This window comes from Chiloscyllium punctatum, chromosome 6, assembly GCF_047496795.1.
Source record: "Chiloscyllium punctatum isolate Juve2018m chromosome 6, sChiPun1.3, whole genome shotgun sequence".
NCBI lineage: Eukaryota > Metazoa > Chordata > Chondrichthyes > Orectolobiformes > Hemiscylliidae > Chiloscyllium > Chiloscyllium punctatum.
Genome location: NC_092744.1, coordinates 24,405,623 through 24,427,483, shown reverse-complemented (window position 1 = coordinate 24,427,483; position 21,861 = coordinate 24,405,623). Strand labels below are relative to the sequence as shown.

The window sequence follows — 21,861 nt, the reverse complement described above, 5'->3', positions numbered from 1 at the left end:
ATCCGCCTCACTATTAACAATACCATGAATATACATGCTGTACACTTACTAACCATACCTTCTACATTCACATCCAAGTGTACAGACAAACAATAAGAGTCCCAGCTCTAATCCCATTGGTGCACTGCTGGCCACAGGCATCCAATTACAAAAGTAACCCTCCATCATCACTGTTTGCCTCCCATTTGTGTGCCAATTTTGGATCCAGTTTGTCAACTTGCCTTGGAGCTCATGTGCTCTTATCTTTTGGACCAGCCTTCCACATGGGATCTTGTCAAACTCCTTACTGAAACCAGGTAAACCACATTAATTGCATTACTTTCATTAATATATTTAGTCAGCTGTTCAAAAACTCAATTAAATTAGTCAGGCACGAATCTCCCTCCAACAAATCTGTGCGGATTGTCTGTGATTAATCTTTGCCTTTCCAAGTACTGATTAATCCTGTCCCTGAGACTTTTTTTCCAATAATTTCCCTGATATCAGACTAACTGGTCTGTAATCCCTGCTATCCCTCTTCAACAACTTCCAAGTTGGAAACTTCCAATTTAATCTTCCACTGTTTCCAAGGAAACAAATTCAACTTCCTTAACTTGGAAATTCCTGAGATCTGGAGTGACTTTTTCCAACTCTTCCTCGGGCATTGGATAGTAAACAATGAGTTCACAAATGAATTAACTAAGAATGTGAATGACACATTTTTGTTGTACTTTTTATTTGTTAGTAGGATCCGGGTGTCATTGGCTTAGCTAAAATGCTCTGGACCTTTTTGAACTGCTGCAGTCCTTAGGCTGTAGTGACACCCACAAAGCCTTTAGGGTGGGAGTTCCGGGATTTGACACAGTGTCACTGAAGAAACAGTGATACATTTCAATGTCAGGGTGATGAGTGGCTTGTAGGGGAACTTGCAAGTGGTGATGTTCCCATGCATCTGCTGTCCTTGTACTTCTCGATGATAGAAGCCATGGTTTCGAAGCTTCAGATTGAAGAGCCTTAGTGAGTTGCTGCATTGCACCTTGTAGATGGAACACAACACTGCCACTCTGCTTCAGTGGTAAAGAGAGTCAACGTTGAAGGTGGGCTGCTGACAATCCAATGGGGCTGCTGTGTCCTGGACAGTGTCAGGATTCTTGAAAGAAGTTAGAGGTGAACTAATCCTAACAAGTAGAGAGTGTTCCGTCACACTCCTGATAATGCCTTTTAGATAGTTAACAGGCTTTGGGGAATGAGGAATTGAGCAAAAAAAGTGGAGAAAGGAATTGAGACACATATCAGCGATAATGTATCAGAATAGCAGAACAGACTTGAGGGGCTGAATGATCTCATCCTGTTCCAATAATAAGGAGAAAGTGATTCAACAGATAATAATGATAGATCATTTATTTTATAAAACAAATTATGAATAACCAGTTTGTTTTAATGGATTAATGATGGTTACATGACTCTTGTTTCCGGGGTGTATATCTCTGATGGTTGGGTATCAGGAAACAGCCTTCACTGTGGTACAGAATCTCAGTGTAGTATTTACAAGGTTAAAGTTTACAGCCTCTATGGGACACTGACTTATGCAGAGTGCACATCTGGCCCAAACATCTGGCCGTCAGAGTCCTTTATTGACTGGAAAACAAGGCCAGCTCTTGATCACCTTTGCCACAGTCACAGTGGGTTCACCTATTCAGTTACACTATCCATGCCCACACACGGGCACCAGGCACTGGCAAGGAATAGCCACCGATATCATCCAATGTCTTAAGTATTATCTCACTATGATCATCTCATTACATAAATTAGACAAAGCAGCTAAGGGTTTGGTTTACATTGTCAAAATGGAAAAGCACTTAATAAAATATCAATGATTTTGGAAGTACATTTGAGCAAACATATGTATAAGGGACCATTTGACTTCTCAAGTCTATTCTGCCATTTCAATAAGATAATAGCTGATCTGATTGTGACCTCTACTTCACATTCCCGCATACCTTTGATAACTTTTCACCCCTCTTTGCTTTATCCCTCATCCATCTTTGCTTTAAAATATCCAAAGGTTCTTTTTCCCACCCCCCGCCCCCCAGCCTTGACAGGAAGAACATTTCAAAGACTCACAACACTCTCCATGTCTCTGTCTGAAACAGGAGGTCCTCTATTTTTAAACAGAACCTCTCGTTCTGGAGTGTGAGGACTGACCAATCAAAGGACCAATCTTGAAATCTTTATAGTCTGAGAGTTTTACTTTGTTTTGCTGGTGTTTATATCCCAGCTCAGTTCAGAAAGCCACTGGCAGATCCCGTAATATTGAAAGTTTGTGCACAGGATGAATTAACAAGCTGCTCAGCAAATTACTTTGTAATGTGCGGAAGATAGGGGCGGGACTGAGCAAAATCAATTCTCGCCTCGTGTACGTCCCCAGTTACTGATGGGCGTGTCTTCAGTTGCCGAGACCCGAGGGATTAGTGATTTCCTTCCTAAGCCTCTCCAAGCCTGCATCTTTCTTTAGAATTCTCCTGAGCTTTGTCACTATTTCCTCATGTGGCTCAGTGCCTCATTTTCTTTGGTAGCAGAGCTGTTTCAAACATTTTGCTACATGAAAAATGCTAAACAAATGCAGTTATTGTTGGTAAAAACCACAGCATTGGATGACAGTACTCCATCCAATCCTTTCGACGAGACTTGGCTTCTGCATTGCTTCAACCAACCTTGGTGAGGTTTTGACCCGGAAATCCAATTCCCCTACATTAGCAGAACTGCCCATTACCACATTTGCCTTGACTGAAACCCTCATCCTTGTGACTTTGTCACTTCAGGACTGGAATATCCCCAATGCTCCCTCACCACTCTCCCATCTTTAAGCAGACATAAACACAGCTGAAACTTGTAACTCACATTAAGTCCTGACAATATCATTAGCAAACCCCTGTACACAGGGGTTGACCCACACTGGGTTCCAAACTGGTAACACCTCAATTTTAAAATGCCCATCCTGATCTTTCAAGTCCCTCCATGGCCTGGCCCTCTACATCTTAGTTGTCTCCCTCCAGCCCTCCGAAATCTCAGCACTCCTCCAATTCCAGCCTCTTGAGACTTCTCATTCTGAACTGCTCTTTCACAGGTGCCTGTGCCTTCAGCTCCCTGATCGTCCTGCTCTAGAATTCCCTCACTATTACTCTCTGTCTGCCCTCCTTTCAGATTCTCTCATGGACCATGTTTCTGGTGCCCTGTTGTAATGTCTCATGTGGTTGAATAGAATAGAATAGAATCCCTACATTGTGGAAACAGGCCATTTGGCCCAACAAGTCCACACAGACCTTCCAAAGAGCAACCCACCCAGATCCATTCCCCTGCATTTAACCCTTGGCTAATGCAGCTAATCTATACATCCCTGAACACTATGGACAATTTAGCATGGCAACTCACCTAACCTGCCCATCTTTGGATTGTGGGAGGAAACCAGACCATCTGGGGGAAACCCATGCACACACAGGGAGAATATGCAAACTCCACACAGACAGTCACCTGAGATTGGGATCAAATCCGGGCCCTGGCGCAGTGAGGCCGCAGTGCTAACCACTGAGCCACCGTGCCACCCTTCCTGAGTGTTAACGTTCACTAATGATCAATCCTGAGAGGCTGCTTGTGATGTTTTACCAGATTAAGGGCACCTAAAAAGGACATAACTTCAGACTAATTGGCAACTGGGTTCAAACATGATCCAGGCAGTTGGTGATGAAAGTCTGTCTCTGGTCAGCTATAAGTTCAGAGTGGTATGAATCTGCTACACCACAACAGTATCATTTTTCTTAATCTAACATGGAATGAAGGTGTGGTAGCTCAGTGGTTAGCACTGCTACCTCACAACAGTGGGGACATAGGTTCAATTCCACCCTTGGGAGACTGTCTGGGTGTTCCCCGCATTTGTCTGTGTGGGCTTCCCCCAGGTGCTCTGGTTTCCTCCCACAGTCTAATGCTGTGCTGGTTCGGTGGATTTACCATGCTAAATTATCCTGTATTGCACAGGGATGGATTAGTCATGACAAATACAGGAATTGGGTGGGATGCTCTTTAAGGTTCAGGGCTGATTTGATGGGCTAAATGGCCTATTTCTGCCTTGTAGGGATTCTGTGAAGGAACTGAAGGGTGAAAAATGCTTTGGAATGTTGTGCGATTTACTCTGCATCCTACTCTATACTTGACCCAGGAACAATAAGGCACTGCCAACAGTACTGAGCTAAACAGCACACTCTCACGTTTTCAATGAGTCTTCCATTTATTGCCATGGAACCTCTAAAGGCTCATCTGATAGGCCTTGACTTTAATGTGTCATCTGAAAGCCAACACCGCTGACCATACAGCACTCCCTCAGTAATGGCCAACCTGGATTGTACCATTCACTCTGTTGCTAACCCATGCTGTACCTGACTAGGGCCTGCTGAGGTGTGTAAAGACGGGTGCTTTACTCTGCTTCGAACATGTAGCTAGGAACATTTTTATATTGGCATTTATTTCCACTGCAAGCCACTAGACTGAGAAACATCACCTTGTGACAGGCAGCATTTTAAGAATAATAAGAGAAAAAAAACCCAGAGAAGGCTATATTGTCACCTGCTGGGTAAGAGCAGACACTGCAAACCAGCGATGAATCCTTTTTTGACCAAATTAATTATTTCCCACAAAATTAAAATATTACTGATAAAAGACAAATTTTGTTGAAGTTTTCACCTTGTACTCAACAAGGCAATTCATAAGAAGTATTAAAGAAAATGGGATGAACACATTCCTAGTGTATGAGACAACATAGGTGGCAAATGGACTCTGGTTGGTAGAGGTGCTGGCATGGAGAATTCATAGTTGCATGATGACCAACAGTTAACTATCAAAGAAAACAAAACATTATCTATTATATTATATATTAATAAAATAAGATCTACACATAGTGGATGCTGGAGATTTGAAATTAAAACATTAAGTCCTGGAGAAACTCAGCCTCTGTGGAGGGAGGATTGGATTTACATTTTAACTCAAATAGATCTCTTTGGAACTGGAAATTATTTCTCTGTTGGTCAAAAATGACAATAACAGAAAACAGTATGATATCTCTCTCCCTGTTGAGAAAGGTGGCAATTTTGTTTTGGAAACAGCTGAGAATGTAGAGTTCATTACCAGAGGGAGGTGAAGCGTATAAATCGATTTAAGGGGAAACAGGATAAATAATTGAGGGAGAAAGGGATAGAGGGATATGGTGAAGAAATGTGAGAGCAGGCGCGTGTGGTGCTCCAGCAGGGAGCAGAAACAGCTGAATCTTGTGTGTAAATACTGTGTGACAAAACTGCCCTAACTCGGAGCTGACTGTGTAGAGTTCAGTAGGTTGGGGCTCGGATGATGTGGAAGGGAGAAAGTGAACTATTTCCCTTGATAGCAAGGGTTTCTGACCTTACACTGATCCACTGGAGACATTCCCAAGACCCCAAGGTGACAAAAAAGAAACAGGCCGTAGGTGGGATCAGTTGGGAAAATGGAGACCTGGCAGGGAGGTCCAGACTGTGGAACAATTCTGAGGCAGAATTACTGGAGCTCTAAGCTAAGACTGACCATTCTTCAGTTGAACTAGGCAAGTGTCAGAGAGTGTTGGAGACAACGTTAAGTTCCACTCCCCAGCATTGACCCACATGTGCACCATGAGGAAATCACAATTCACATCAAGAGAAAGGTTAAAAAAATCTTCAATCAAGTCCGATAGAGACAGATGTTTAAAAGTTTGAATTCCTCCATGTTTAGTGTCTGCTTTGTGTGATAACAAGGATTAAAAAAATTCATAAGTTCGACTTCATTGTCCCTGTGTTGAACTTTGAGTGGATGGATCCTATTTGTCTTTTAGCACCACTGCCAAGGTTAAATTATCCTGAGTGATGAAATCATTGATCTAACTCCTCAACTCTTCACCATAATATTGGTCTCCAATAGATACCTTCACCACTACTGGACATAATAGGAAGACAACCAGGTTGCTGCGTCCCTTCTCTTTGTGGACAAGGAACCTCCTGCTCTCTCTCTCTCTGTCATTCTCCCTTGTTCCTTCATGTCCACACCTCCATTGGGACCATCCGCTCTTTCGTACTCAATGCTGGAAGGAGGTTCTCCTCAGACAAGAAGCAGAATGGGAATTGCACCAAGAATCCCCGGATCTTCTTCAACTCTTCCACTGCTCTTTCTGGATCGTCTTCGTGCAGGCCTGCTTTGGCACTGAACTCTGCCAGCTCAATGTTGTTCCTCACGAGATCTGATGGGAGACACCGGAAGACCTGAATCGGGAGAAGAAAGTGTTCTTTAGGTTCATTAAACAACCCAAAAGATTTCTCCATTCACCTCTAGCTTTCTCTGCTCCCCCACACACCAACCACCTGAATGTGCAAAGCAGCTTTCAACCAGCAAGCATGTTTGAAGTCGCCAATCGGTCAAAGATTTATATCAGGTCACATCACAAGGTGTTGGAGCAAGTGACTAAAATTTTGTAGAGCAGCTTCAAGGGGTTTGAAAGAGCCAGAGTGATTTATGGAGGGAGCCCATGGGTTGAGGAAGCCAAAAGCATAGCTGCCAATGATACTGTGATTAATATCAAGGACAGGAGAAAGTGAGGACTGCTGATGCTGGAGATCAGAGCTGAAAAATGTGTTGCTGGAAAAGCGCAGCAGGTCAGGCAGCATCCAAGGAGCAGGAGAATCGACGTTTTGGGCATAAGCCCTTCTTCAGGAAGAAGGGCTTGTGCCCGAAACGTCGATTCTCCTGCTCCTTGGATGCTGCCTGACCTGCTGCGCTTTTCCAGCAACACATTTTTCAGCTCTAATATCAAGGACAGTCAAGAGACTGGTATTGGAGGAGTTCTGGGATTCCAGAAGAGGAATTTATAGAAATAGGGAGCAGTGACGTTACATAGGGTTTTGAAAACAATGATAGTAGAGATGTTGCTGGACTGTGATCCAATTGTGAGTTGGGGAGCTCAAGGTTGGGTCCTGCTGAAAGTTTCCTTTTGCCTTTTCTTTCATGGGAGGTGGGTGTCACTGACAAGGTCATCGCTTATTGCTCACCCTTAGTAGTACTTGAGCAGGCTTCTCAGCCATTTCAGAGTGCATTATGAGTCATCCACATTGCTATGGGTCTGCAGTCATATGTAAGCCAGACTGGGTAAGGCTGGCAGATTTCATTTCCTGAAGGACATCAGTGAATCAGGTTGACATCATTTGATGTGATTCATAGTCAGGAGTACTGGGCCTACCTTGAGCATACAGATCTGATTAATAGAATGCAAATTCCACCAGCCTGGCCTTTTGGATTACTAACCCAGTGACATTAGCATTATGCCACCACCAGTGAGCAGAGTTGTAGCTGAGCTGAAGGGTGCAGATGATGGAAGATTGAGGTCTAGGGGTAGACCTTGGAATCGTTAAGTCTGGAAATGACAAAGGCTGACTCGAGGCAAATCAAAAGTTTTATTAAACATGGACACTTATTCATCAGGAAATGTTGACTAGATTGGGATTTCTTTCTAAGGAACAGAGAAATCTGAAGAGTGGAGGTCTTTAAAAAATATGAGGATAAATATCAGGAAAATATTTTCACTTGAGAAGCAGATTAATATGGTCTGTATAAATATGCTGCTACAAGTCCAAGTAACACCAAAACATTGTAAGTGCAAATAGTGTTTAGGGGAATTTGAGCATCTGGGATCTTTTGCAGAAGCAAGCCTAACCTGAAAACCGGGTATGCTTCCCAGCTTGGATTAATCACCAAAGCAAGGTTCAAAATATTAGACTGGAATCCTTTGGAGCAAGAACTCCATAATAGTTAGATTTTAAATAACTAAATACTGAATCCCAATTTAAGACAAAAAATGGTGCAAGATTATTTTCCATTATTTAATATTATTATGTAATGTTTAATTTGAGGACATAAGTTGACATTATATATCATAGTAAACCCATTGTCAGATGCTTTCATTAAACTCCACCCAAGTTACCACTCTCAAACATGTTGTCCCACCCAGTTCAGGAATGTTATATTGTGAACTTACATCGCTAAAAGCTATCAAGATTGTTAATCATTAAATCATAAATCATTAAATTTCTGGCTGTTGCAGTACAGAGAGTATAGTGTCCCCAGTAAATACCTAATTAAGTATGAACTTCGGTGATGGTATCTCACAGTCATCTGTGGAATTCCTACATTGATTGTTTAAACATGGGCCAGCACCTCAAGACTACCAAGTTTTCAGTTTTACAAAAGGAAAGATCAAAATTCAACAGCAATTTTTCAACTTCCCATTATATCTTGTAAACTTCCCTTATCCAGACTAGATTGTGTGAATCCAGCACACATCTGATTGAAACCAGTTTCAGGAACTGCACCTTTATCACCCCAAGACCCAGTAGATCTATTAGAATCCATTAGTCTGACTCTGGCATCGGGGAGAATATTAAAATGCCAAAGTATTTAAGATGCTCCAGTTCCAATGATCATCTGATAGCCAATCTCCTAGACATTTGACTTGACAAAACTTCACAATCTGAATCATTTGCTTCAGAAAGATCCTTACTCCTGATTTTAAATCACCAGATCCCCTTAAGGGACTGTAGATCTGCCACATGGGAGACTGGAGATTATAAATCAGAGAATGAATTAACTGCAATTTATAAAAGTGAACCATCTTTATATCTAATTTGTGTGTGTGTATGTTTGTGCATGAATATGCATGAGACCAAGGTGTGGCCATGCAATCGTTCAGGATAGATTTGTGAAAATAAATAAGCTTTATTTAAAACTCATGGAACCTGCTATTGAATTACTTAATTGGAGTACGTGCTCCAAATGTAAAAAAACACACCTCTTTCCATACAATACGGTAACCACGTACATTCTGTGACAATATCAATATTTTACAAAGTAAAATATATCTATGTCAAATTTTACACTCTGAAAAGTTGCCTTAACATACTGAGGGGTTCATGGCAGATTTTACATTTTGATAATTCGAAACAGACTGATTCTGGTTGCAATATACAATAAGCTGCTGTTAGGCCCAAATGGAAATTCCACCTTAAGTTAGCCATTCATATCTGGAACAGAGAATTGAGGAAACACTTTTTTTTTAAACCCAGCCCATGGGGAGAATTCAGTAGAACTTTCTGTCACAGAGGGTGTTTGAGGTGAATATGATTGTTTCATTTAGGGGGAAGTTGGATAGACACATGACAGAGACAAGAACAGAAGGATTACTCTTACTGGCCTACTCCTGCTACTGATTCACATACTCTGCTTCTCCACTACAATTACAATATGACTCCATGGGCCGTGCAGAGGGTGCAGAGTGAGAGAGACTGAAATCTTTTCAGGCATGAGGGACTTCAGTGATGTGGAGACTGGAGATGCTGAGACTGTTCTCCGGAGAGCAGAGAAGGTTGGGGGGAGATTTCATGAAACTGTTCATAATTTTTCAGAGTATATTATGGGAGAAAGAGTTTCCATTGGCTTGAGGGTCAATAAGCAGAGCACAGAGATTAACACCAAATAGCCTACCTTTCTTTTGAACAGTCCCATGATCCTTTGTGTTGTTGTGACCTGTGACATGCTGCATGGAATGTTGGTTGGAGCAGATTCAATAATAAGGGAGTTAGGTCAATACTTAGAAAGGGAAGATTTGCAGGGCAATGGGAAAGAGCAGAAGTGGGAAAAATTGTTCTTGTAAACAGGACAGGCATAGTGGGCTGAATTGCCTTGTTACGTATTGAATGATTCCATGAAGTTGCTGTGCCTGACATACAGTCGGCTTGGCATAAGGAGGGTGAAGGAAATGATTGTACCTTTTCATATATTGTAGCATTCCGTGCACTGGTTGGAATCCAGACTTCTTTGAAGAACTTCTCACTGATGGGGTCTTGCACTTCGATGGTTGGATCATTTAGAGCCCCCAGAATAAGCCTGTGGGAATCAAGATGCAAAAATCACAGCCTGGAAATGGCCTCCCACAGCACAGGGGAACATGGTACACTTTAGACACTCCACAGGATTGTCCCGATTATCTTTGCTTGGTTTTCAGAGAACAGAGCTCTCTTTTTAAAAATTATTTTGACATGTTTGCGTTGATTGCTGGATCAGGATTTGCTCTCCATGCCTAGCTGGTCTTGAGCAGGTTTTGGTGAGCTGCCTTCTTGAACCACTGCAATCCACGTGGCGCAGGGGCACCCACAGTGCTGTTGAGGAGAGAGCTTCTGCAATTTCAACCCTGTGACAGTGAAGGAACAGCAATATATTTCCAAGTCAGAATGATAAGTGGCTTGGAGGGGAACCTGGTGTTCCCATGTAACTGCTGCCCTCATCCTTTAGAGGTCACAGGTTTGATAGGTGCATTCAAGGGAGCCTTGGTGAGTTACTGCAGCGCATCTTGCAGATGGTACACGCTGCAGCCACTATCACATGCTGCTCCCACTGATCCAGCATTGTAGCTCCCTTTTCTGTTGTTGTCGTGTTTGGCTGGGAGTGGCACCAATCCACAATTTTGGGACCTTCATCATTTCCTACCAGGAGCTGCTTTAATTATGTCAGTCCCTCAATCCTCACAGTAAAGTCATAAACCAGAAGAGTTTTCACGCAGAGGGTGGTACGTATATGGAATGAGCAGCCAGAGGATGTGGTGGAGGCTGGTACAATTGCAACATTTAAGAGGCATTTGGATGCGTATATGAATAGGAAGGGTTTGGAGGGATATGGGCCAGGTGCTGGCAGGTGGGACTAAATTGGGTTGGGATATCTGGTCGCATGGACGGGTTGGACCGAAGGGTCTGTTTCCATGCTGTACATCTCTAACAAAAAAAGTTACTTAACTGGACCAGTAACCTGGTGGCTATGGAATATGATTGTTATGGTGAAGTGGTCACTAAAAGTGTGCAAACCCCAAGATCTCTTTCTGTATCTGTCTCTGGATCTACGTGGGGACTCACTTGAAGCAGTGTAGTCGGAGGTGCAGAGCATATTTCCCAGCCTGGTACTCTGCCCCGTCCATCACCGACGGCACAAACTCTGTATCCTCCACAATCACCGCGACCTCACTGTCTCTCTTTCCCAGCATACTTCGATCATTGATGTTTGCTGAACCTGAGTTCACAGGAAGACACAAACACAAAAGTCATTACAACCTCACCTGTGTTCAAATATGACCCCCTCCAAGCACCCCGCCATAAATGGATTGACCCTGTCAGCCCATCTCCTCAAAGTGCGGATGGTCTGTACTGCAATCGAAGCTGAAATGTTTCCCCAACAAGTCCCCATGCACACAGAGAAGGACTTACATTTTGATTGCATCCTTCACGATCACAGGGTATCCAAAAAACGTCATTTATTTTTATACGTAGTTACTGTCGTGATGTCAGACTGGACATAGCAAGCTCCTATAATCATCATTCTATTAATAAGAGATAGGAGAGGTCTTGAACAAGTACTTCTCTTCAGTATTTACGAACGAGAGGGACTGTATTGTTGAAGAGGAGAGTGTGAAACGGACTGATAAGCTAGAAGAGATATCTGTTAGGAAGGAAGATGTGTTGGACATTTTGAACAACTTGAGGATAGACAAGTCCCCCGGGCCTGACGGGATATATCCTAGGATTATGTGGGAAGCAAGAGAGGAAATTGCAGTACCGTTGGCAATGATCTTCTCGTCTTCACTGGCAACGGGGGTGGTACCAGGGGACTGGAGAGTAGCGAATGTTGTGCCCCTGTTCAAAAAAGGGAATAGGGATAACCCCGGGAATTACAGGCCAGTTAGTCTTACTTCTGTGGTAGGCAAAGTAATGGAAAGGGTACTGAGGGATAGGATTTACGAGTATCTGGAACGGCACTGCTTGATTAGGGACAGCCAGCACGGATTTGTGAAGGGTAGGTCTTGCCTTACAAGTCTTATTGAATTCTTCGAGGAGGTGACCAAGCATGTGGATGAGGGTAGAGCAGTGGATGTAGTGTACATGGATTTTAGTAAGGCATTTGATAAGGTTCCCCATGGTAGGCTTATGCGGAAAGTCAGGAGGCATGGGATAGAGGGAAATTTGGCCAATTGGATAGAAAACTGGCTAACCGGTCGAAGTCAGAGAGTGGTAGTAGATGGTAAATATTCAGCATGGAGTCCAGTTACAAGTGGAGTTCCGCAGGGATCAGTTCTGGGTCCTCTGCTGTTTGTAATTTTTATTAATGACTTAGATGAGGGAGTCGAAGGGTGGGTCAGTAAATTTGCAGATGATACAAAGATAGGTGGAGTTGTGGACAGTGAGGAGGGCTGTTGTCGGCTGCAGAGGGACTTAGATATGATGCAGAGCTGGGCTGAGGAGTGGCAGATGGAGTTCAACCCTGCCAAGTGTGAAGTTGTCCATTTTGGAAGAACAAATAAGAATGCGGAATACAGGGTTAATGGTAGGGTTCTTGGTCAGGTGGAGGAACAGAGGGATCTTGGGGTCTATGTACATAGATCTTTGAAGGTTGCCACTCAGGTGGATAGAGTTTGTAAGAAGGCCTATGGAGTATTATCGTTCATTAGCAGAGGGATTGAATTCAAGAGTCGTGAGGTGATGTTGCAGCTGTACAGGACTTTGGTTAGGCCACATTTGGAGTACTGTGTGCAGTTCTGGTCGCCTCACTTTAGGAAAGATGTGGAAGCTTTGGAGAGGGTGCAGAGAAGATTTACCAGGATGTTGCCTGGAATGGAGAGTAGGTCGTACGAGGATAGGTTGAGAGTTCTCGGCCTTTTCTCGTTGGAACGGCGAAGGATGAGGGATGACTTGATAGAGGTTTATAAGATGATCAGAGGAATAGATAGAGTAGACAGTCAGAAACTTTTTCCCCGGGTACAACAGAGTGTTACAAGGGGACATAAATTTAAGGTGAAGGGTGGAAGGTATAGGGGAGATGTCAGGGGTGGGTTCTTCACCCAGAGAGTGGTGGGGGCATGGAATGCGCTGCCCGTGGGAGTGGTAGAGTCAGATTCATTGGCGACCTTTAAGCGGCATTTGGATAGGTACATGGATGGGTGCTTAATCTAGGATAGAAGTTCGGCACAACATCGTGGGCCGAAGGGCCTGTTCTGTGCTGTATTGTTCTATGTTCTATGTTCTATGTTCTAATAAAAACTGGACTAATTGAAATTACTGTTAATTATTACAAACGTCAATTTGGTTTGCTAAAATATTTTAGAGAAGGAAATCTGTTGTTTTTATCCAGTCTAATGTGACTCCAGACTGATGGCAATGTGGTTGATTCTTAATTTGTTTCTAATATGGCCCAAGACAGTCAATCATTTCCATGTCAGTTAGGAATGGCTGTCCTATCAATCACTCCCAATGCAGGTATAGCACGGGGTTAGATATAGAATAAAGCTCTCTCTACTATTTTAAACTGAAAGTAAAGCTCAATTTACCCTGTCTCCATTAAGCACTTCCAGGACAGGTACAGTCTAGCAGTCCAGGCTTAGATATAAAGTAAAGTTCCCTCTGTACCACTCGTTCTACTCTTTAAATTGAACATTACGCTTTCTGACACTTTTAAACTGAAGGTAAAGTTTCCTCAACACTGTCTCCAACAAAACATTCCCAGGTCAGCGGCAGCGCATGGTTAGACACAGAGTAAAGCTCTCTCTACTGTTTTAAACTGAAAGTAGACTTAAGGTAAAGCTCCCTTGACATAGCACCCATTAAATACTCCCAGGACAAATGTACCATGTGATTAGACACAAAGTAAAGGTCCCTCTACTCTTTGAAAATAAACTTCCTTTGATACCGTCACCATTAAACACTCCCAAGACAGGGACAGCATGGAGTTAGACACAGGGTAAAGTCTTCTCTGCTGAACAAATCAAACACTATCTGGGTAAATATAGCCCAAAGTTACATACAGAGGAAAGTTCTTTTTCCTCTTTTAAACATAAAGTGAATTGAAAGTAAATGTCTCTCTTTTTTTGAACTGAAGGCAAAGTTTCCTCTACTTTTTTAAACAATAAATGAAGCTCCCTCTACACTGTCCCCATAAAACACTCCCTAGAGAGAGACAGCATGGGGCTAGATACAGAATAAAGCACTCTACACAATGTACTCACCAACACCCAGAGACAGTGATTAGATATAGTGTAAAGCCCCTAATTATTGTCCTCTTTGGGTTCAAATACCTAACAATGTATTGACATGATTGAACTCACCATAATGAGAACAGGAGCTCAAATCCCATAACTGGCCATGTTTAGGATCCAGGTTTAAAATTCTATCAGTTGGAAATAAAAGTAGGAAAAGCTTTGGAATGGCAGGTTGTTGTGATGTGTAACACAATGCCTGAAAGGGCAATGGAAGTAGATTTAATTGGAAACTTTAGAAGGAAATTGAATAACTGGTTGAGGTGTCGAGATTGCAAAAGTGAGGTATGTCAACAAAGAAGAGTTGGATTGGATAACTCTTTCAGTTGGCTCACACACACACACAACTGGCTGAGTGGTCTCCGTTGGTCCTGTAAGCCTCAGCTCTGTTGGATGCCATCCCACCATTCCTTCATCTCATCCTTGAAGATCACTCACCAATAATGACTGTGTTGTCATCTGCAATCAGCATTTTGCTGTGGACATAGATGAGTTCAGTGACCAACCGTCCGTTCAATTCCACATGGGTCCGGAGACCACATACGGAGAAATAATTGATCCACAGATCATCCACTGGGAGGACAGAGAGAGGAGGGAGTGGAGGGTGAGTTAATGAACCGCTAAGCTGCAGGAAGACATTAGCACATTATTGAAAACAAACCCCGTGCAGAAAAGCAAGGAAATTCTCACTCCCTTGATCAGTGACAGCAGTGTGTACTATCCACAAGATAACCTGCAGCAACTCACCAAGGCTCCTGAGAAAAGCACCTTTCAAACCCGTAAACACTACCATCTAGAAGGACAAGGGCAACAGATACATGGGAACACTATCACTATCAGATTCCCCTCAAGCCACTCACTATCCTGACTTGGAAATATATCACTGTTCCTTCAGTGCCACTGGGTCAAAATCCTGGAATGCCCTCCTTGACGGCATTGTGAGTCTACCTATAGCACATGGTCTGCAGTGGTTCAAGGAGGTAGTTTACCAACACCTTCTCAAGAGTAACTAGGGATGGGCAATAAATGCTGGCTTAGCCAGTGATGCTCACATCCCAATGAATGAAAAATACTCTGATGATTATTGTTTGACTGAAATCAAAATGAATCCAATTAATTTATGAATCTTTTGATTCATTTTGTAATTGGTCTACTGGGATGTGTGGTACTGTGAGGATCAAATAATAGTGGGAACTCAGAGGAATACTATCAATGAAATGTTAAACAGCTGGATGGCATGGTGGCTCAGTGATTGACACGGGAGCCTCACAACACCAGGGATCCAGGCTAGATTCAAACCTCTGTCTGCATGGGCTTCCTCCAGGTGCTTTGGTTTCCTCCCACAGACCAAAGATATACAGGTTAGATGGACTGGCTGTGCTGTATTTTCCATAGTGTCTTTGTGGATTAGCCATGGAAAATTCAGAGTTATAGGGTGGGGGCGTTGGGGGGGGGGGTGGTTGGGGTGGGTGTGAGTGTCAATGTGACTCAATGGGCTGAATGGCCTGCTTCCACACTGTTGGGATTCTATGAACTGTTTTTAGGAGATAAGGGAAGAAACTGGTGAGTGGGGAGGGGCAAGTCAAGCCAACGTGTAGTAACAAATAGATAATTCCCAGGAAATATCAATCCCTCCCTCCATCTCCCCTTCAGTGATATGATCAAGGGTGGAGATCTCGGCCTGATGCTAACACAACCCTTAGTCCTGACTCAGATCCATTGTCTACTGTAGAGCAGCCTTACTTTCTTTCTTCAGTTGTTCAATAATTGAGTTTTCTCCTCTGCTGATGGTCCTGTAATAGAGGAAGGTGAAATTAGATTTCTGAACCATACACGCCACACAGACTGACACAGTCCCAGGCTCAGCCAGACACAGGATCAGTGGAAATATAAGGTCTTTGAGCCTCAATATATGTGGGACTGGTTGGAGAGAAGACTGAATTCAATATTACAGTCCAATCTCCAACCTGGGAAAGGGAAGAGGAGATGAAATTTAGTACCTGGGGAAATGGAGAGTGGATGACTGGGGCAGGGGTGAGTGAGAGGATTATATTTAAATAACTTGTTTTATCATTTTGGCATTTTCCAAGGTGTTTACAGCCAAATAAATGTTATTTAAACCACAGTCACCATTCCTTTATGGAAAATGCAGCATGAAATCAGCATACAGCAAGTTCCCACAAGCAGTATTATGATCATTATGGGATTGTCTGGTTTAGAGATACGTTAGATGTTAATGTTGTTCAGAAAGCAGAAGACAGCTCCTCTGCTCATCATCAAAATTGGGATCCTTTACACCTGCTTCAAAGAAATCTAATCTGAATGATGAAGACATAATCAATGAGGAACTCCATCAGTACAACCTCCCAGGTCAATATTCCTGTAAGATGGGTGGCCATGAGTGTGCACAGCCACTCTAAGATTCATGTACATTGGCAGGGCACACTGATCACCTCATCCATCACCCTCGGAGACCCGCAGAGACAGAAAGAAAGGTAAAAGGTAAGCAGCCCGCCATTTGGTGTAGTATTTCCTGAGTTCTGACCCTCTGTCAGTGTGGCACTCCCTCAGTACTGACCCTCTATCAGTGCAGCACTGCCTCAGTACTGACCCTCTGACAGTGCAGTGTTCCCTCAGTTCTGACCCTCTGACAGTGCAGCACTCCCTCAGTACTGACCCTCTGACAGTGCAGCACTCCTTCAGTACTGACCCTCTGACAGTGCAGTGTTCCCTCAGTACTGATCCTCTGATAGTGCAGTGTTCCCTCAGTACTGACCCTCTGACAGTGCAGTGTTCCCTCAGTACTGCTCCTCTGACAGTGCAGCACTCCCTCAGGTCTGACCCTCTGACAGTGCAGCACTCCCTCAGTACTAACCCTCTGACAGTGCAGCACTCCCTCAGTACTAACCCTCTGACAGTGCAGCACCCCTTCAGTATTGAACCTCTGACAGTGCGGTGTTCCCTCAGTACTGACCCTCTGACAGTGCAGTGTTCCCTCAGTACTGATCATCTGACAGTGCAGTGTTCCCTCAATACTGACCCTCTATCAGTGCAGCACTCCCTCAGTACTAACCCTCTGACAGTGCAGCACCCCTTCAGTATTGAACCTCTGACAGTGCGGTGTTCCCTCAGTACTAGCTCGCGAATGTCAGCCTCGATTATCACCTGAGGCGTTTAGAATGGAGATGGATGTAGACAATGGAGAATGATTAAAATCAGAAATGAGCATAAGATCCAGATTGGAAGAACTCATGGATCTGGGTCGGCTGGAGGAGATTTTAGGAATAATTTGGGTGGCCATGACACGTGTTTAATCCCAGAGTGTTAAAGAAGGTAATGTCTCTGGATTGAGGGTCTACCTGTAGTTGAAGTGCATGACAGCCTGGATTGCAGTCCCTCCCCCTGTCGAGATGTCTCCTTCGAAACCTGGCATCAGGGGCGTCACTACATAGACACGAAACCTCTGCTTCGCCCTGCACAAATAAACAAAATCACAGTGACACCAAGCTGACCACACTACTAAGTGGGTCAAGCAGATAGATTGGAGTCTGTATGTCCATAAATAATTGTAGATGGCACAACGAGTTGAGATGGTTGGAGTCCGGGTCATACCTGGATCAATATGTGGAGACCTACATTGACTAAATTGATCAAAACTCACAAATCACTGGATAGCCCCCAACTGGAGGACTGTGTCCAAGTCTTGGAACCAAATTCAGGAAGAGTGGCAAGATCTTGAGGGGGTAAGGGGGCTAGAGACAATTTACAAGATGACTCCAGAGACAATGAGTTTGGTTACATGTACAGAGACCTGGATCAATCTCCTGAGAACTGAGAAGACGTCAGGAATTTTAACTTGATGCTCCAAACAATGCAAGGTTTTGATGCAATAGATCATTTCCAATGGCAGGAGGAATAGGAAATGCAGGGATGCAGATTTAGATTAATTCCTGAAACATTTCATGAGGATGATAGGATGTTTTTTCAGGTCATGAGTCAGTCTGATCTGGAATGCTTCACCTAACAGGTTGGAGGAACCAGATCAACTCGTCACTTTCTAAAGGAAGTGAATAAATATTACAAAAGGAGAATTTTCAGGATTAGGGCAATCGCAGGCTTGGTGGATTAATAGCTCTTTCAAAGGGTCAGCAGATAATATGATGGGCTGAAGGGACTCTACGTGCGTTGACTCATTCCAAGTTTTTCAGCACGTTTCCTCATCAAATTATCTGATGCTGTAGCAATACATGGTGAAGCAATACTACAGTTGACCACAATGCAGCCAATATTTAGACAAGCATTTCATCTTTAACCTCTCTCCAACTCAAAGTTACTCTGCTCTCCATCCACCAGCAGATGTCAACACTGAGCCTTTCAGGAGAAAGCAGTGACACCTCCTGGGTCCAAGTGCATACCGGCTCAGGATTGGTAAATTGTATGGAATCAGCTTGTCTCAAACCAGACACTGAACTTGAAGGGAAGCAATGATACTGTGATAGGGTTCAGGTTAGATGCTGATGATCCTTTTGCATACATCTTCTTTCCATTAGCCAAATGGTCATTCACCTATTCTCTTAACATCTGTCCCTTAGCCAATTCTTTACTATCATTTTGATAACACCATGTGCTATTTTCCAACTGTGTTAAGTCAGTCTTTATTACACATCTTGTGCAATGCATATAAATAACATATATTGCGGATGTAGGTTTGCTCACTGGTTCGTTTTTATTGAAATGTTGGAAAAGACGAACCTTACAGCTCAGCACGCTATCCTACATCCAGAACCTCAACCTGATCTACAAATCTTGCTAACATATATTGCACTACTATCATCAACCCTCCGTTTTGGATTCAAAAAATTTAATCAACTTAATTAGTCACACTTTTTAAATTCTTCATTTTTGAGCTGTAAACAACTGGAAATTACACTTCTCAAAGTTTTTTTTTAATTATCCAACCCTGAATATCCTTGAATAGGTTGTGGTAAAGTACTACATTTGAGTTGGCTACTTCAGCCATTTCAGAGCGCATTAAGAGTCAACTACATTAACTGTGTCTCTGGAATCACATGTAGGCCAGACATAGTAAAGATAGCAAATTTCCTTTCCAACAATCTGGTGGACCATTAATAAGTTTAGCTTTTTATTCTCGATTTATGAACTAGTTGAAGGTGAATACAAACAAGGATTTAGAGGCACTCTACAGCAAACAATTTGAATGTTACCAGAACTGGGAGCTTATATCTATCAGGAAACATTGAACAGGCCAGAGCTCTTCTGTTTAGAGAGATTGGAGAAGCTGGAACGTTGCCCTCAGATAATTTTTTTCTTTTATTCTTGTCTAATTGCATAACTCTTTCACAGGGCAGGATTGCCTTATCTGTGCTGAATCACAATGATTTGAAACTAGTTCCCTTGTTACAGAAAAACCACAAGTTTGCAAATAAAAATATTTGATGCTGCCATCTCCTCGACATGATGAAGCCAGTCTAGGCTGAGTGAGTGACTGATCGAGGTCTTTAAAATTAAGGAAGTGCTTGATGGGGTATACGCAGAGAAGATTTATCACTATTTGTAAGCCAGAACTGGGAGTCATCAATCTAAGATAGTGATTAATTAATCCAATCAGGAATTCAGGAGCTGTATCCAGAGAGGTAACTCACTCCCATAGGGAGTAGTCAGGATAGATAGCCTTGATGTGACACATTGGATGAAAGCTTACGTTGAAGAATCATTAGTCTGTCTCGCGGGATAACCAGTTAGGTGACAGCACCACCAGGCTGCTGTTACCTGTTTTGTCTGGCAGAGTCTCTGGCTCAAATCACTTCTCAACCAATGAAACACTTTCTCCACAGCTTGGTGACTGCATTAATGTGGCATCCATAGCAAGCAAACAGTGCACAGCGATATCCAACTAAGAGGAATGGAATAAAGTAGCAGCTAACATGATTTAGTGGTGCTTGCTTGATCTCAGTCAGTAATGGCACTGTGGAGGTCTAGGGGCTTCAAATCTCAAGCCAGACATTTGGTCACGTGATCTTGGTTAAAATGTCTAGAGCTTCACTACCTAGCTTCACCACATGAAACAATAAAATGAAGACCTTGCACTTTTATACTGTCTTTCACCACCTCACAATGGCTCAAAGAGCTAAGCAACCAACAACTTATTCTTTTAAAGTGTCGTCACTGTTATAATGGAGGTCATTATGGCAGCTGAATTTGACACAGCAAGCTCCAACAAACAACAATGTGATTAATGTCTAGAAAATTTGTTTCAGTGTTTGCCATTGGCATTTCTGGTGTCTAGATGGATGTGGATGGTTTATCCAGTTTTATTTCTTTGTTAAGGCTTTACAGCAGTTTGAAAAGGTGACTGGTTTACTCAGCCATTTCACAGCCAACCACATTGCTGTGGATCTGCAATCAGACAAGGAGGGCAACTTCCCTTTCTGAAAGGACATTAGTGAATCAGATGGATTGTTATCAGAAAAGTAGATTAGATTCCCTACAGTGTGGAAACAGGCCCTTCGACACTCTGAAGAGTAACTCACCCAGACCCAATTCCCTCTGACTAACGTACTTAACACCGTAGGCAATTTAGCACGGCCAATTCACCTGACCTGCACGTCTTTGGACCGGGAGGAAATCCACACAGACACGGGGTGAATGTGCACACTCCACACAGACAGTCGCCTGAGACAGGAATTGAACCTGGGACCCTAGTGCTGTAAGGCAACAGTGCTAACCACTGAGCCAACATGCCACCCCAAGTAGTATTGTCAGCATTACATTAGTTTTTAATTCCTGATTTTATTGTGTTTTATGGGACAATGATGAGATTTTTAAGAGGATGCAGTGATATATTGATAATGTCACTGGTTGAGCAATCCAGAATCACAAGCTAATGTTCCAGGGACATGGGGTCAAATCCAGTGATCAAAGATAGTGAAATTTATATTCATTAAAATCTGGAATAAAGAGCTAGCCCAATGGTAACAGCATCAACTGGTCTCCATGTGAATCCAGGCCCACTGCAATGTGGTTGACTCTGAACTGCCTTCTGGACAATCAAGGATAGGCAGTAAAGGCAGGACCAGGAAGTGACACCCATGTCCCATGAATTAATGACAAAAACTGCATCCGTCTTGCCCAAAACATGAGCCTGTGGTTCTAGGTTACTCACCCAGTGAGATTACCACAACACCACTATAGCTGGTTAAAAAAACTAAATTACGTCCACAATACTGGGGAGAATTCCCACACTCTTTTTTTAAAATACCAGCCGCACAATCTGTATTATCTCCCTTGGAGAACAGATAACTCCTTTGAAAGGTAGCACCTGCAATATTGCAGTGACCCCACAGGCCCTGCACCGGGAGAACCAGTCTCAGTTTTATGGTCACGATTCTGAAGTGGGACTTGAACCTACAATTTTGTGACCCTCCTCCTAGGTGAAAATGGCGTCTAGTGGAGTCACAGCAGAAGCCAAGTGAAAAAAAAAGCAGTTATAGGATGAGTAAAATAGACCGCGTAAGCAAGTCAAACACTGGTCAATGGGATTCAGGTTAGAAAAAACAAAAATGCAGTACTTCAGAAATAAAACATGTTGAATGGAAATACCCTCCCACATGCAACACCGTATTCACTTTCAAAATATCTTTCCTGATTGCATATTAATGATCTAGACCTAGAGGTACAGGACAGAGTTTCAA

The 21,861-nt window shown here is 43.0% G+C and overlaps 1 protein-coding gene across 5 annotated transcripts in view; it reads right to left on the bottom strand.

The window, feature by feature from the left end:
• Positions 1–1,362: 1,362 nt before the first annotated feature.
• LOC140478783 (phospholipase D1-like) overlaps positions 1,363–21,861 on the bottom strand; it is a 167,628-nt gene continuing 147,129 nt past the window's right edge. For all 5 annotated transcript variants that reach the window (XM_072572149.1, XM_072572150.1, XM_072572148.1 and 2 more), the window contains 6 exons: positions 17,509–17,622; positions 15,893–15,942; positions 14,588–14,722; positions 10,983–11,136; positions 9,846–9,963; positions 1,363–6,293 (listed from right to left, as the gene is read on the bottom strand). In XM_072572149.1, the coding sequence (XP_072428250.1) occupies positions 6,069–6,293; positions 9,846–9,963; positions 10,983–11,136; positions 14,588–14,722; positions 15,893–15,942; positions 17,509–17,622 (796 nt within the window). In that variant the 3' untranslated portion in view covers positions 1,363–6,068. The remainder of the gene's footprint in view (positions 6,294–9,845; positions 9,964–10,982; positions 11,137–14,587; positions 14,723–15,892; positions 15,943–17,508; positions 17,623–21,861) is intronic.